Genomic DNA, 18,447 nt, shown 5'->3' with positions numbered 1-18,447 from the left:
GAAACAATTTTTCTATGTACCACAATTAAATTTTAAAATAAATGATCAGCTTTAACATGAATAGGCATCACAGAAAGGCTTTCTTTCTAAATTTTTATGAACAGTTCAGATATAAATTCTATCTCTGTCATTTAGAATGATTAAGTGCAAAGTATATGCGATATTTGCTAATTAGTTATCTACCTCAGTTAATTTTTCGCACCTACAAAATTGTTGTCATAGTTGCAATTGCATTTTTCTAAATGTATAGTAAGTATTATGAGAAAATACAAATAAGTATAAGATATAAAATTAAGATATAAAATAACTATGAAAATATATAATATATAAATTTGCGACACAGCTATAAATTTCGCTGTTGCTGCATATAAATAGCTTGATTTCTTGATATATATTTATAAAGCGATACGTCTCTATATTTAACAACGCTTAGCAAAGTAGAGATAATATATGTGCTAATAAATAATACATTATTTGACGAGTAGAAAAATACTTGCTAAAACGAAAAATATCTCCATAAGAATATAGTAGAAATATATAAACATACAAATCTATATGCAGCATCTGTAATTAGAATATCGTAAAAAAATATCGTAAAAAAATATCATAAAAAAAATATCGTAAAAAATATTTTTATACATAAAATGTAGTTATCATTTATTTTAGTGACATATAACCGATGTTTATTGCCATTTTTTTAAAGTAGCCGAGAGAGAAAGAGTGAAGCACTATGTAATATTCTATATTCAAACTGTTTTTTCACTCGATTTATTGATTGAAACTAATTTATCCTCACATTCGTATTTACATTTATATGCTACTGTAGATTTCGGAAATGATAAATATTTGTAGAAAGAAGCACTTCTCAAGAGAATCCGTCCCTGAGCAGAGTCGTTTTACCGAAAAGGACAAAGAAAAGAGGGATGTGACGAACATATTTGGGAGCAAACTCCGAGATCACCATGGAATGACAGAAACGCTTCCTTCCTCTCGTTTCTAAGCAGTTATCGCTTACCTAGTCTGGGGTATTCCGTATTTGATGCCAACGCCGACTCGCGGTAGTGCCTTGATCATCTTTTTCACCGTCGCCTGGTCCGAGAACGCAAACAGGATCGAGGCTGTGGACAAAAAGGCGTTAAACGGCGAATTATAGGGGAGTCTGACTTCTAGCTATGTCAATCATTTAAAGAATGAATGACAGAGTTCTTGTTATTATAATCTATTTTTTCAATTTCTTAGTGTGTGACATATATTTATGAGAGAGAGAATATATGATAAAATCTCATTTAAATTATAATTTAATAAAGCTGACAAAAATATAAAGTGATTATTAGTCTTTTAAATGCTGCCAGATTATCATTATTTAATCATATATATAATTATGATATTAATATTAAAATATCATGCTGCAATAATAAATTAATAAATTAATAAATATAATATTGTGTAATTTATTGTATAATAACTACGCTTACAATAAATTAATTTGTATCTTCCAAATAATATTAAAAAAACGAGAAAAGGATTCTTTTTAAAATGTGTTTTGCGATATTTCCGAGAGTTCGAAGAGTAATGTCCGAGAAGATAGATATATAAATACTTTCTATAAATACTTTCTATAAATACTTTCTTGTAATTTATCGAATTATTTGTATAAAAGTAATATATATGATTTAATTTTAATTAAAAATGAAGGAAATTTAATCGTTCAACTCTTATATGTATGCAATATATGTATATCGTAAATGAAACATAATCAAATGTTCTTATTTTACATAAAGCCAATATTCTTCTTTCTTTTAACAAGTAGAAAATGTTAGCCTATACTTGATTTTAATAAATATCGCATAAATATTTTCGAGTAATCTAAATCGATTAATTTAATCGATCTTTTCAGTATTTCCGTAGATATTAAGTTTTTATTATTTCTTATCCACGCACGCGCGCTTGTTTATAAAATATTCCATGTATATTGCGCTTCTCCAGCTGTTCTTCTTTAAATTCATACTGGTATTGCCAATATGCGCAGATGCTCCAGCATTGAATACAATCATACATTTTATCTTAGAAACTCCTTATTTATGACATCCCGAACGTTCGATAACGTAAGATATGTGAGTGGATAGTATAGCATATCAAACAGCAAGAATCGTAAGAAATGTTTCACTAGATCAACAAATTTTACTATGTTTACAAGAAAATTTTTTCATACATAATTGATAATTTTGGGCAATGTGATCCAGCGATGAAAAGTTACATCACGACCGCGTTATAAAGTAATCCCTTCTCTATTTTATTGTTTGACGATTTATCGAGAAGAAACGCGATCCAACATCGGGCTAATGAACGCGCATTTCAACTGATTTTTTAATGAACGACGAAGACTCCTCGCAGGGATGACATTCCACCGCTAACGTTTCCGCGCGACGCATCGAAAGTCGAGATCAGATTAGAATCGGGGAACGCCTGGGAATTTATCTGCGCCCCGGAGAAATAATCAGCGGGATAGTGGAGTCCTCGAAAGGCAGGTATAAATAATTATCTCGCGTATAGTTGATGTGTTATAGGATACGGTGATCTGCCTCGGGAACAAAGACTCGTTAACGAAAATGTCATTGTCGATAATTAATACGTGAATACGAATTCAATGACTTTGTTAGCACGCGAAATTTTATCATCTTAATATTTATCATTAAATTAGTATTATATATATATAAATTTAACGCGGTATATTATATTAATTAAAGATGGTATTTGCTAAAGTTTAGAGCCATCCCAAATTTGTTTATATATTAAACTGCACTTACGATGTAACGCTGCGCAATGATAGCAGATGCGCTTATGGGAGCGAATAATGAACCGATCTTAGAAAAAAGCATATCGTAATGCGGGCGAGATATTTATTATGTAAAAAGTAATGCGCGGGCGCACACCTTGCGACGAGCTCGGGATTCCATTGCCATTCGCCAGATTAAACCGTGTCGTTGTCGCGCGAAATAACGCAGAAGGGCTCGGAGTTCGAACAAGAAACGGAATGCGCTCTCAAAAGCGACGCGCTGATTGAGGACGAGCGAAACGAGAGGAATTACTTACTTCTGCTGGCGAGAAAGATTTCGATGGCCACATTTTGCAGCAGGTAACGTCGCGAGAAGATTGCGCGTACTTCGGAAAAGTACCATTTTCCGTGCAAATGGTCGCAATACTTCAGCACCTGTAACAGAAATAAAAACGCGCTTTCTTTATCAATTCTTTCAAATCAAACTTTGAAAAGACAATTAATTATATCTCTTTCTATTTATCTATCTAATATTACGACTGTGTTACACAAAATTTCATTTATAATATTAAATTCATTTTGCAGATGTAGCAATAATAACTTGCATATTTTACAAAGATGATTTTTGAGATCTTGTCAAATTATTTATTATTTCTATAAAATGCTAAATTAAAAAATATTTATATGACTTAGAAATTAATTATTTTTTGCAATAATACCTTTTTTAATTAAACGATCATTTTCCGACAAAGATATGATAATGCGCATGGACATTACTACAGAAATGCCGATTGAGGACCAAAACAGGATGGTCCGAGGATACGAGCGCATGGTTGGATATAAGTATGCAACTTCGATGCAGTGAAGTGTGATGTGATATAGTGAGACTTGCTGGTTGCAAGATGGCCGTCATGGTAGGAGGAGCCTCCCCTGCTGAGCCGAGAATCGATCCCAGGACCTCATGGACTTGCGCTCTCGAACGAGTCGTGAACATCTCGTTGGCAAAAGAGGGAGAGATGGAGAACAAAAAGAACAAGATTCGGCGAGAGAACGAACAGGATGGTAGGAAAAAGATCGGCGAACACGGTAAAAGAGAGAAAGGGAGAAGAAGAGGGACAAAATAAAGGATCCCGATTTACTACCCCTAACAAGGCCTTCAATTTTTGCCTCTTAATGAGGACGTACCATGCCGCCGCGATGTCCTTACGCGCGGCGAATGAAATTATCCTCGAAATAATCCGCCAAAATGAACCATTCAGTTGATTATGAAAAGTCTGTGATCAAAAAATGTCAATAAGATCTTGTTTACAATCTTGTAAAAGCTGTCCTTTGCGATAAAAACATGACTATTATAAATATAAACGTAATCACAGAAATATTGTTGTTGGATTTAATCGTTGGATCAATGTCGGCATCGACACTCGAAAACATCTTAATATTTATTTTTGTCAACTACGCTTTGATAAAAAAGGAAGAAAAATAGTAATAGCGTACTAAGTCGAATATATCTCAATATCGATTTAAATAAATGATAAATAATCGTAATAAATAATGAAATAATCATAAATATTGTCGAAATACAATTAAACGTAGAATGCCGTTTGAGGGGAATTATTCTTGTCTAATTTTTTAATAGATATAAAATCACTAGATAATTATACTTTTGCTGTTCAAGTTAATCCGTTTGCGGAAATGATAATTACGGAATTAATTTTAATATCATAATAATCTTAAAAATATACCTTTATGTATTAAAATTCTTTGATATTGAAAAGTTATTAAATAATAATATTTATATATGATTATTTTATTATTCTTTAATTTGATAGTCACCCTTATAGTTATCCTTAATTAAATATATGTTTTACGAATATCTTGATCAATTTTATAGCAATGGAACATAGATTTCAATTAAAGGCGCATGCATCACACATAATTGTATATATTATATAAAAATTACACAAAGAAGAATTTTATAAAGTAAATGTTAAAATTTTTAATAGATATATAGTCATGAGCTTAATAAAGTGATAAGTGTATAGATATAGATACATTGTATTCAATTTTGATAAGCAGTTTTATAATTCTAATAAATATAACTTCAGTAAATAGATAAACCATCACAATAAAGAACGATATTATTAATAAAATGCAATATTTCATATAACTCTGGAAAACTCTCGAATTTAATATATACATTCTCATGCTTTATATTAATTTATTTTTTAACAAATTCAGAATAATAAAAATAGATCAATACGAGCAGAAAAAGTGACAATAAATGTTGACAAATAAATACATTGTTATATAACAATATATTTATTTATCAACTATCTTTTTCCTGCTTATATAGCACCTATTTTTATTGCTCTAAACTTTTTAATAATAACGAGTTTCTCTATTTAAATGTACCATTTTATGTATTTTTATGTATTATATATTTTATGTATTATTACATGTATTATTTTATATTTTCACACAAAAATATCGTCGCTAAGTCATCAAAGTAAACTGCATGATGATATTGAATGAGTTTGAAAAGTAACTTGACATCGTTAACAAAGAAAAAGAGAAATACATCAAAATATTCTAAATCAGCAGCTGCATATTAAACGCTAACGATGGTTTGCCACACGCACGTCAAAATTATAATCTGTAGGCTTTGTAAGCAGCTTATGTGTGGACTCTCATCTCTCTCGGGATTACAAGTGTCATGATTGATTTGTAATAAAGTATCGAGTGTCGGCGAGAATTGGGGGTGCAATACGGATGTAACGCTTTCTGCAATTATTATTAAAGGTAAGGAGAATGCAATTATTGTAAAAGGTATGGAACATATTTATCTAAAGGTATAAAACATTTTTGTTCTTGTTTTTCGCGATTTTTAGAGTCATGCGATCTTACTCGAAGCATCGTGCGCGATGAACACAACGCGCAAGGTCGGAGACCAGTCGGGGGAGCGAACGCACAAAGCCAACCCCTAGGGCGATCTGCGCAAGCTCTCCGCAAACACTGTTCAAGATTGATAACGGCCGTGTCGCGGCTCAGAATCCATTATTTGGATACCTGCTGCCACAGTTACAGATATATCACGTACTCTGCATTAAATCTTGTCACGGATTAGATAGGATCATTCGTCGTTTAACCCCCGTGCACGCAAGATACAACGTATTGTTCCGCCTTCTTGCGATCGCATTAATCAACGAAACATCTAATAATTCTTTAACGAAACTTTTCTTATAACATTCATGTGCGTTTAGTCATCAGAATTATTAAATAGCTTTTAACAAAACATATTTTTTATAATATTTTATGAAATATATAACTGTGAATTATTTTTAATATAACATGAAATATAAAAATATGAAAAAAAAACTAATAAATGATAATTATGCGCACATATGTAGAAATATAAACATTTCCGTTTCTTTATATGTAAAATAAAAACATTTATGAAATATTATGTATTTGCACGATTTTACGGAAAAAATGAGATATTCGCGCACATCCGCATATGTATGTGCATACATACGTAGCATATTCGTTTTCCAGCATTCTACATACTTGTCGCACCTAAAAAAAGGAGCATCTTATGCGATGGAACGTAAAATAATACGTTTCCACGTCGCAAAACGTGGCACCAGCGACCGAGTGGCAAAGACCACACGCGGTTAAAGAGAGGTCCTGGCCATGGAGTGTCAAGTGATACGCGATTAGAGCTCCCCATGTCCCCGTGCTCATCTCTCACCAACCGAAACCGTCCCGAACGCAGCGGAGCGCCGGGGTTGCATCGCGACGACAATGGGCGACGTGATGTAACAACATGTGTCGCGTTCGCAAGGGAGCCTCTCGCCGCTCCTACGTACACCGTAGGGGTGCACTATAGAATGGGATACCATTTAGCAGCCCGCCGGCGGTATACAACAAACAGATTAAGCGCCGGACAATAATGGACCCGCCGCGCTCCACTCGTCGGACTCACTTGGACGCCTACGAGAACCCTCCCCACTTCGAGTGCCACTTCTCTTAAAATCATGATGCAAACGGCAAAAGTGCAACGCATGAATGATTGATGAAGGAGAATGTTACGTTTGTATACTTCTCAGTCGTTTACTAATTTTTCGTAAAGCTTTTGTCTTGTCACCCGCTTTTTTAATAAATTAGGTTGATAATTTGTATAAAAGAAAGTATAATAATTATTGGTAGCTTAAAAAATATTTTGAATAAAGTATGAAATAATCTGTAAATCGTATCTTTGCTTTGTAATACACACACATTAATAGTGAGTATTGAATTAATTTTTCCTTGTTTTCATTCAGATTTTTCGTAATTTTTTTTTAAAGATGCGAAATATGAATTTGTATAGGTATGCAAATTCAATGTTGTAAGTAAACCGCAGTGGAAATGAACATCGAATTTCACAAAATCATACTCGTCGAGATCGTATTGACGGAAATAGACAGCATCTGTTTCCGTGGATGCGGCGACTAATGCTCGAGACATTCGGCGATCCCAAGCGACGATGAGTTATGCGTGACACGTGCGCGTTCTCATACCTTTATTACCGCAGCATCGCTGGGAGATAATGCACCGCGGCATGTAACGTACAAAGAACCACCGGCGTGACTCGTCCCGCGTTCCATTAAATTTGCCGCAGCGAGAACAAAAAAAGATAAATAAAAAAGCACAACGCACGCATATATATTTCACGTGTGTAACGAGGAAATCGCCGAAGAGCACGAACGGAACGCGGTGGCAATGAGCCGATAAAGCCTAATGACGTCCAGTATACAGCGGAGAACCGATGTGTTTTTCCCATTTAATTAACCCGTACCCGCGAGGTTTTCCCAGGTATCATAAAACAGATAATACGACTTACTTCCGGTAAAACAGATGCGAACGAGCAAGCCGGCTGTCGCGTCAAACGGCTCGCCTAAACTACTAGTCCGTGCTAAGGAGATTACAGCCGGCGTCTCTGCTATCGATAATTGCATGGTAAACGATCGATGTTTAAACGCAGGTTTCAACTACTTAAAATTCATGATAACTCTATCGCAACTAATGTGACCGGATGTAATCGTTTTTCGTTTGATAAAAAATATGTGTTATATTCTATAAACGAATTCTATGTTATTCGATCATATGATTTGCGGGTAGTTTCTCTCAGTGATGGATTTACGCAATGATTGGGGTGAGTTTTTCGAGATGAAATCTCGACATTTGGAACGATCTTTTTTCCGTGCCATTTAACAAAGAAACCGTGAAATACGTACTCCAAGGTATCCATCGTTTTTCTACCGGCTGCCGAAGCTCAACGAGCGAGTCCCGGATTACTCGGGATTACGCGGGGATGTTCATTCGAGCTGATTTACAAGGTCGACTCGGCGTGCCGTCTGCATAGATCAGAGCGACCGTCAGATACGTCACGATCCCCGATAGAAATATTGTACAATGGAAACACGAGAGTCTACGCAATGGAAACCAAAAGTGCTCTTACGTACACAATACCGAGCGAAATATTTTGGTGTGCATCGATTGCCCGAACTTGCTCTTTTATGCACATTCGAGTGATTCCGAATCATCGCCGAATGCAAACTGATGAAATCTGATTTTTTTTATAAGGAAAAAAATTAACACTATTTTTATATTAGCAAATTTATATTCGAGTTATGTAAATTTTGCACCTTTCCAAGATATCCAATGGATTCCGATCGAAATTAATTTCGCAGAGCGTCATCTCTCAACAAGGCCGCGAGAACATCGGTATACAAATAATTCAGATGATAAACGAATTAAGTCGAAATGGGATGATGAAAGGCACATTTAGGGCGGAAGGAGCCCGGGTTCTGCCTTAATGCGAGGGCTGATGTAGCAGAACGTTTGACCCCTCGACTCACCGACGCAAGATGGGAGAGCGAAACACGGAGAGCGAGACAGAGAGCGCGAGTACGACACACGTGCTCGACTCATGAATCAAGTCGTATTAGCGAAAGCGAAGTAGGGACCACCGGGTACCAATCTACCACTTCAACTTGGAGTAGATTGGATTCCCGAGCTTTATTCGATTATCCACGAACGAGGAGCACGAATTGAACGTGGCGCGACTCTCTGGCATAACTCGCCGTTTCGCTTCGCAGCTTTAGCAATCGGAGCGTAAACAACGGACAATGATGAATGACGTAATAGGGTAAATCAAATGCAATAAAAATACCGCTATTTTCCTAGTATTTAATAGAATTTGAGATTGTACTTTTGATAACTAAGCACAAAATGAAAAAAGGAGTTAACAAATAATGAAGAATGTTAGATGGCTTATTTTTCACGTTAACGGATAGAAAAATATCTCTGCGTACACATGTTGACAACAACGATTGCTTTCTGTCCTAAAGGATTGAAAAGAGCGAGAGCGGGTCGGGAAACGATGTTTGCCGAAGATATGGAGGTTCTAATCGGCGAAATCTTGCGCCTTGAATATCTGATGTATCCGACTGGTCGATCGGTATTCTTCGGTGATAGTTGTATGGCATGAGTTTTTATGATCGTAATATAAAAGGGAGGTTCTTTAGTATCTCGTGTTTGTAAGCTGTTTTTCGTCGTGCACACCTGCCTTTGCGGATATGTGTGTGCATGCATATATGTATATATGCATGCATGTGCATCTCATCAAAATTGAAGCTGCACGTTTATGTTCGCGTGCCGAATGAGAGCAGGAAACATTCGTCGACACTTTCCACACATACATATTTCTCTATAAATACACACATATATACATATATATACATACATATATACATACATACATATACACACATATATATATTAGTATGCATATGCCAATGTTCAATATTCAAATGATCCTTTCAACAGAGCATTATCGTATCTATTCACTTGATCGTATCTGGAATTATCGTAGCATGAAATCGGGGGCTCACCCATTTGCGGAGAATGTCTCAACTACTAATATACATGGCATGTGAAAGTAACACCAACTACTGATTTAAATACAATGAATAACCATTTGACCCAATGAACAAACATTTTGCAAAATATTAATTTATATTGCTGTCTTATATCTTGACTAGTAAAAAAATTTAAATCTAAATAAAAGTTTAAATTGTCTAGTTTAGTTTATAATATTTTTGCTACTTTCACACGTCATCAGCATCATCATCATCATCATCAAGCTTTACACATGATGTTGCGAGGAGTGTGACGTGATGCGTAATTTTTACATTTTACTTTTTCTTAATTCGCAGTTTTGTATGAAAATTAGAACAATTTGATCGAAATATCCTCAAAATCGATATACTAGAAATCGACTTACTAGTGACGGAATATCAGACGGTTCCGCAACTCGCGCTAGCTTAGTTTATCACTGTCTATCGATAGCGACCAGAAGAAGGAACAGTGGAGGAGGAAAGGTACAGGGAGGCGTGGTACCAACGCGCACGCTCCATGTGACCCTGTCTTTCTGGAGGCGGGACTTTAGGAACACAACTACAACAGAAGTGGAACCAGCCGGTGGTCAGCGGCGTTCTCTCTGTCGTCGCGCGCGCCGGATACCTCGAGCCGATACCTCGTTGCACGTACAACACCTGCCGCACGATTAGGCACGCACGATTCGTTTATCCGTAACCCGTTTTGGCGACCTTTTTTAAGACTGCGAGTTTCGCTACGCTCCCCCGAACTACCCCCTGACTCGAAAATTGAGGCGAGATCATCAAAGCGGTAGCTGTCAAAATCATGCACGGAAAAACGATTGACAATAATAACAATCACCCTGACAGTACATTGCTCGGTGAGTGAATATGCATATGAGAGAATGAGGCTCATTCGTCCGAGGCGGAAGAACATCCCCAGGATCGTTGGAAGCAGACAGTTTCGTCATGATGCTGGTTCCACAAGATATCATGGGTGGCCCATCGAAGATGCTGTATCAGATGAACAAGTATTACGTCGAGCGGGTGCAGGCGCGCATGGGCCAGATACAGAAGACTATACGAGAGGTGTGTAAGGTCGTGCAGGATGTGCTGAAGGAAGTCGAAGTGCAAGAACCGCGCTTCATCTCTTCTCTGACCGAGTGCAACGGCCGCTACGAGGGCCTCGAGGTGATCTCGCCGGGCGAATTCGAGGTGGTCCTCTATTTGAATCAGATGGGTGTCTTCAACTTCGTCGACGATGGTACCCTGCCGGGCTGCGCCGTGTTGAAACTCAGCGACGGACGCAAAAGGTCAATGTCCCTCTGGGTGGAGTTCATCACCGCATCCGGTTACCTGTCAGCTAGAAAGATACGCTCGCGATTTCAAACTCTGGTAGCCCAGGCCTGCGACAAGTGCAACTACAGAGACTCGGTAAAGATGATTGCCGACACTACCGAGGTGAAGCTGCGTATACGCGAGCGGTATGTCGTGCAAATTACACCGGCGTTTAAATGTTCCAACGTGTGGCCGCGATCTGCCGCTCACTGGCCGATACCGCACATCCCTTGGCCGCATCCGAATCTAGTGGCAGAGGTCAAAACGGAAGGCTTCGACTTGTTATCGAAGGAGAGCGTCGCGCTTCAAGGCAAGCAATCGGCGATGGAGGGCGACGCCTGGGTATTATCCTTCACAGAAGCGGAAACCAGACTATTACAGGGCGGCTGTCGCCGAAAATGTCTCAGTATACTAAAAACTCTGAGAGACCGACACCTCGATCTGCCCGGAAATCCGGTCACTAGCTATCACATGAAGACACTGCTGTTGCACGAATGCGAGAAGCATCCCCTCGAGACCGAATGGGACGAGGGATGCCTGGCCGATCGCATCAATGGCATTTTCTTGCAGTTGATTTCCTGCCTGCAATGTCGACGATGTCCGCATTACTTCCTGCCGAATCTCGATCTTTTCAAGGGAAAATCGCCTAGCGGTCTAGAGAATGCTGCGAAGCAAGTTTGGAGACTTACGAGAGAGTTGCTCACAAACAGCCGCGCGCTAGAGAAACTTTAGCGTTTTCCATCTCGAGAACATCCGAAAACGCGCGATGAAGAACAAGAAATCACTCGATGACACGTGTAACAGAACGTTGTTTCAACCGTATATTACGTGTTTATTCGATACTATCACGAACAATTAGTTATTAATTAATACACGCTTGTGTCGAGGGCTTAGAAATGGTGCATTGTTACAAATAATTCTTAATTTGTCAGCTTAATATATTAATATTTTTGTTTGCATTTTTTTAGTAACAATCGTGATTCAAATTAATAACAATTTTTAGGTAAATAATCACATATTTAATTTTTTTTAGATTCAGATAGTCTAATGTGACTATTATTATTGATTAAATATTTAGCCCTATTTTTTCATATTAAACTATTATGTTTTGTTTCCTTAAAATTGATTATATTATCTATGTTCAAAAATTTTGCCGATTAAATGTAGAAATGTAGAAATAAAACTAACAATAAGTTTAACTTTAGCAAACTATAGGGAAAAAAACAAAATTTATTTATTTATTATTTAATAGTTTAATTGATTGACGAGAAGAATTACGTATAGGATTAAGTATATATTCATATACATAGATAAATAGATTTGTGCGAATTGTAAATATCCAAAAAGAAAGTTATGATTAATTTAACAATTTGAATATACCGTGAAATATACGTACAGCGCGATTCCGTCTTAGATTTCAGCAAGTTGCGAGAGTTTTCTCAAAAATAATATATATGAATGCTTTACTTCAAACAATTTATTGCTGTAAGATAAGCATCATGATAGTTATCTCGTGCGACTAGTTAAATGTTAAGTACACAGCATATTTAGATAGTTATTATAATACGTCACGTTGCAATACATGCGATTTGTGCAATTAATTTTGTCGAATAGAATATCTCATATAAACATTTAATGTGATAATATTATGTGATTATTTCTTCTCGATTATCAAACAAATCAATCAAATCAATATCAAAATTATAATCGCAATAAAATGAAAAGATAACTTTTTAAGACATACGATGTCTTCAATTTTTAATATTCTTTAATGTTTTATACAATATTTTTTTATATTCTTTAATGTTCTATACAATAAAAAACTCTTTATAAAAACAAATTTCTACACATGGAATATATATTTTCATGAACACATTTTAAGTAACATTTTAGTATTTTAATTTTCTTGCAAAATTATATAAAATAAGTAATTTATTTTAATTAACTATTGTAATTATTATGTTTACCTATATGTAATATATTATATAATTTGTTATTCGCGTGTGATTTAATGTTTATAATCGGTTAACAAAAAGCTTCCGACGGGAATTTGTATATCATTATTATATACATATATGTAGTATAGATACTTTTATATTTTTTAAATAATATTTATTTTTTTATAATTTTGGATCAATTATTTAAAACATGTGAAATGTAAATAATTAATAAATGCATTTATCACTATCAATTAAATAATTATATATCCTTATTTCCCTATTTTTAATTGATATAATTGCAATTAAAATATTTAATATATATTTATCGCATTAATATTAATCACAATAAAGTGTGCCAAATATAATAGAATTTATGATTTTTTAAAATATGTTAATTAATTACATCCGGCATAAATAATTGGTTTACGGTATACTTTTACGGTATATCAAAATTATTTAATGTAATATCATAAAAAGAAACATTTTACTTCTTTTTTATCAAATATTACTTAGTCCGACAAACTTTTTATGAGAAGACGTTAAAATTATTAGTTGTATGATTTGTAAACCATAGTTTGTAATATATGATGAAATATGTGCATATCCCTTCTCTAATTATTTTTCTATGGGGTCGCTCTTCTAATACAGAGATATATTTCTCGTAATAGTATTTATATATCAGATAATAATGAATGTACGATTATTATGCCAACTTGTATTTAGCTTGTGTATAAGAGCCTGAAATAACTCGCTGGCAGCGAGGCGGACAATCATTATACGCCTACATAAAATATCACATCCTTATCTTAATTTTATCCTTAACGTTCCGCGTCTTCCTTTCCTGACGATGACATTCGTTAAGCGGTGCCATTCACTTTCCTTGCTTTACTACACATTCGACCACTTCCAAATGCGTACGATAATTGTTATTGCACTCTAACACGAACAGTAAAGATCTCTATTGACTATGGAATTTTAAATTAATGGATATTCTTCACTGTAAGAAAAACTGTAATATTTTTATCATTATGTATATTAAGATATTAACATTTCTATCTTTTATGAAGTATTCTTCTACAGATATTATCAATAATAATGTTATATTATTTGTTGTAATTATTGCTGCTATGAAAATGATGTGTAATTTTTTAATATTGATATATTTATTACATCAACTGTTTTTCCACCCAGAAATTGTTCTGCGTCTAGGAATATTTAAGATAATTTATACATGTGCAAGGACAATATTTCTCTTGATGATAATTCTAATATCAATCAATTACAATAATGAAGAATAATTATTATTATATATATATAATTTTGCTATCGATTTCTGATGGAAAGAAAATAATACGACAAAATCTTGACGGGATAAAGTTTAAGGTAACTCTATCCGGCGGCACGATCGCGGTCCACCATGTCGAAAATTTCGGAGTAACTAAAGGAGCTCCGGGAGGAGGGATGGAGCCCTTACGGATGAGAAATAAACTAAGCAGTTCCTGCATAATTCATGGGGAGGAAGAAGGGCTACCACGAAGGGTTGCCTCGCGTTACCTTGGTTCCTGTATCGTGCACACTATACATAAACGTTGGCGGAGCGCGCCTTGTGTGCCCACGACGGATCGATTCTGTCGGTCTGGCACAGCTAACCCCCGCTTCAACAGCATGGCGAGCCTCCGATTGGTCTAAAAATCTTGCCGAGAGGCGTAATCCGTTGGAGAAGGCGTGCCAACAACGTTGTACGCCTGTGCTTGCCACGGAGGGTGAATGATGCGGAGAAGGTAGACATCAGCGCAGTCGGCAATCCGCTCCTGCACGGAGACGCTCGTGATAACTCTTTCTCTCGCCTCGTCGGTGTTTCCGACATCCCGGTGTGTCTGCTGTACCTCTAGTGACTCACGAGACGACATTCAAGGTCAAATCTAACATTAGTCTACAGACCTCGCGCATTTCTCGTAATACGATCAATCGTACGGGGTTACTCCATGATATCCGGGTCAAGAAGCAACGGAAGACCCGTATGTAAGGACGCAATGATTCGAAGAAGCTGAAAAGCCGCATAATAAGCATCCGTGGACTTACAGGCGGTCCACGATGCTGGTACCGCCTGATATGATTTCGTCCCACTCCAGGATGGTCTATCAATTCAACAAGTATTTCGGCGAACGGGTGATGAATAGAAAGAGCCAGGTGGCGAAGACCATTCAAGAGGTATGCCGAGTAGTGCAGGACGTTCTGAAGGAGGTGGAAGTGCAAGAGCCTCGTTTCATCTCGTCCCTGACGGACTACAACGGCCGGTTCGATGGCCTCGATGTCATCTCGCCGACGGAGTTCGAGATTGTCATCTATTTAAATCAAATGGGCGTGCTGAATTTCGTGGATGACGGCACCCTGCCGGGATGCGCCGTATTGAAGCTTAGCGACGGCCGCAAACGGTCCATGTCCCTCTGGGTTGAGTTCATCACTGCGTCTGGCTATCTGTCGGCCCGAAAGATACGCTCGAGATTCCAGACTCTAGTGGCGCAGGCCTGCGACAAGTGCACGTATCGGGATTCGGTAAAGATGATCGCCGACACTACTGAAGTGAAGCTACGGATACGAGAGCGTTACGTGGTACAGATCACGCCGGCTTTCAAATGCGCCGGGCTCTGGCCTAGGTCGGCCTCTCACTGGCCTATCGCGCACATACCTTGGCCGCATCCGAATATCGTCGCCGAAGTGAAAGCAGAGGGCTTCGACATGCTCTCGAAAGAATGCATAGGTCTACAGGGCAAGCAATCCGCCATGGAGGGCGACGCCTGGGCGTTGTCGTTCATCGACGCGGAGAATCGACTGTTGCAAGGCGCGAGCAGGAGGCGTTGTCTGAGCATATTGAAGACTTTGAGGGATCGGCATCTCGATCTACCGGGAAATCCGGTCACTAGCTATCATATGAAAACTCTTCTACTCTACGAATGCGAGAAACACCCTCACGAGGCAGAGTGGGACGAGGGTTGCCTGGCCGAGAGGATAAACGGTATCTTTCTGCAGTTGATTTCCTGCTTGCAGTGCCGCAGGTGCCCGCACTATTTTCTACCGAATCTCGATCTCTTCAAGGGAAAATCGCCAAGCGGTCTGGAGAACGCTGCGAAGCAAGTGTGGAGACTCACCAGAGAATTACTGACGAATAGCCGCGCGCTTGAGAAGCTATAATGACCGACGGTATACGAGTGCTCGTCATATGATTCGTGAACTGATCTCGCAATTTCATCGCACGTTCCTCGCGGTTGCAGCATCGTGATTTCAACGCGCGAATAAAATATGTTTAATATCATATAACACGATTATGTAAGAACTGCGCGAAAATATCATCGTTGACTCAAGATTAGTAATATGAAAGGATTTCTGTTGTTGTCATCATACATAACACACTGCCAAGTCAACGATAAGTTCGATCCGCATTTTTACGAATTTCGCGTAATTCCGAATTTTGGAGATTTCATATATCCCGTTTCGGTATCCCAAGAATGTTTAGTGTGTGTCAGCAGCAATTTTCACGCGAATATTTACGCGTGTATGTGATGTTTGGTGAAACGTGATTGCTCGCAGACGATCGAATTAGTGCCATAAATACTTTGACGTTAGAGACAAATTTCATTTCTACTGTTGGCGCGAAATATTTGTTAATTATATAGATAGCACACAGAGAATCATCGCTCATGACCAGTTCGTTGTAACGTCGGATTACAATACTGTACTGATGTGTGTGAAATAATCTTTAACCTGTGGTCTAATATAATAAAAGTCTTGTCAAATTTTAAGTGAAAGAAAAGAATTATTTTTGCGTTTAACTCTTTAAGAGCTTCAAATTTATATGGAGCGATTATTTGAAAAAAAATACACATTTTAAATAATAGAAATTTTCCTTTGTATGATCTGCTTTAATTATTTTTAAGCATAATGTTTTATATTTCAATAATTTCACGAATTTTCAAATCTGTGATTTCAAACATTGTCAATTCAGTTCTTAAAGGGTTATAACATGAGATAAATTCGTGCGTCATTAATGACACTTTTCACGGAAGACTTTTTATGTATCGATTGATAATTTTACCCTACAATTTTGATACCCTAAAGTTTGATCGCGACCACGGTTAAAGGTTTGACGTTTCTCTCTTATTAACTCCCTCGCGCAAACCCCGCCGCCTATGTAAATAAAATTGGAAAGATATTTATTGAACTGTAACGAAATGTGAAATACAATACTATTTATATGGAAGCTTATACATACGCGTGTTCAGATGATGACACATCATGCACACCCACTCCTTATCCCGACACAATGTGCTGTCCGAAAAATTGGTCGTCGTAAATATTGCCGAATCTCGTTGATAGTCGCCGTGCGACGATCGTTAAACGTTTCCGATGAACGTGACGCGAGTTAGGCCTCATAAATTTTACAGTCGCTCCTCGCACTTTTTTATACTTCGCATCGCCATTGGAGATCAAGACAGAGAGAATCGCGAAGCGACATCATGCACGCACATTTTTCTCTTTGTGTCACGAAACTTAGCGACGGTAAGGATATTACAAGCAGATCTAACATTCGAGGACTGGAAGAACAGAGTATTTTTATATTTAGTTCTCACGTACTTTACTGTTGTCCGAGACGATTCACTATCGTCGTTTCACGGCATTTAGAAAATAATTTTGCACGTTTAAGTAATGCACCAAGCGTCAAATGCAAATTATCCCGAGCCCGGCTATTATTAATAAATAATTATTTATGAGTCCGTGACAAAAGGATGATACACTCGTAAAGTTCTTCACGATCTTTTTGTCGGTTTTGTTATAGTCTTCTGACACAGAAATGCAATTACTATTGTCCGTTATTTTTGACCTACCTTTCTTATTGATAAGCTAATTGGATTTTATCTCAATGTTTTTACCGCAAACGTTACTTATACGCGCGATGGCCTATGTAATAATTTGCATCGAGTCAGGCGGGTTTTAAACAGCTGCTGCTAATATGTAGAAGAATACCGTCGTTGTACAAAAATATTTTGTGCAAAAAAATGCAATATAATGATAATTAAACGGGGCTTCTAAAAATTATTATTATTATTATTTTAAATGTTTTATGTGACATTTAAATGTTATAAAGTATCTAAAACCCTGTTATACAAATAATAAAAGATATTTCGTGAAAGGAATCGAAAAAGAATTATATCTAAATATACTGAGGTATCAATTTCACATTTTTTGGATATTATATTAAATTTCACTGCAGTTAACGAATTCAAATTGATAATGACAAATATATATGTAAATATATGTATGTGTGTCTGTATAAAAATGCAATATATAGTTTTTTTCTTGAAAATAGTGATAATCGAGAATATTTAATCATTTTTTCTATTAAGCAAATTGCGATTTTTTTAATATAATAATTACAATCTCTTGAGCAGAATTGAGTTTCTCAGACGACTAATTAAAT

At 36.8% G+C, this 18,447-nt stretch overlaps 3 protein-coding genes across 13 annotated transcripts in view; 2 read left to right on the top strand and 1 right to left on the bottom strand.

Annotated features, from left to right (window-relative positions):
- LOC105254472 (neurobeachin) overlaps positions 1-18,447 on the bottom strand; it is a 182,222-nt gene that overhangs the window by 16,296 nt on the left and 147,479 nt on the right. For all 11 annotated transcript variants that reach the window (XM_025413146.1, XM_025413147.1, XM_025413151.1 and 8 more), the window contains 2 exons: positions 3,094-3,211; positions 1,016-1,118 (listed from right to left, as the gene is read on the bottom strand). In XM_025413146.1, coding sequence (XP_025268931.1) covers positions 1,016-1,118; positions 3,094-3,211 — 221 coding nt within the window. The remainder of the gene's footprint in view (positions 1-1,015; positions 1,119-3,093; positions 3,212-18,447) is intronic.
- On the top strand, positions 10,263-11,998 carry LOC105254448 (protein mab-21). Its single transcript, XM_011263127.3, has one exon. It carries the CDS (start codon positions 10,663-10,665, stop codon positions 11,761-11,763), a length of 1,101 nt encoding a protein of 366 aa, XP_011261429.1. The 5' UTR covers positions 10,263-10,662; the 3' UTR covers positions 11,764-11,998.
- LOC105254449 (protein mab-21) lies at positions 14,744-16,858 on the top strand. The gene has a single exon (XM_011263128.3). The coding sequence runs from the start codon at positions 15,066-15,068 to the stop codon at positions 16,161-16,163; it is 1,098 nt and encodes a 365-aa protein (XP_011261430.1). The 5' UTR covers positions 14,744-15,065; the 3' UTR covers positions 16,164-16,858.

This window comes from Camponotus floridanus, unplaced genomic scaffold (genome assembly GCF_003227725.1).
Source record: "Camponotus floridanus strain SB8 unplaced genomic scaffold, Cflo_v7.5 scaffold61, whole genome shotgun sequence".
NCBI lineage: Eukaryota > Metazoa > Arthropoda > Insecta > Hymenoptera > Formicidae > Camponotus > Camponotus floridanus.
Note: the sequence above shows the minus strand (reverse complement) of the source record. Positions and strands in the feature narration are given on the sequence as shown.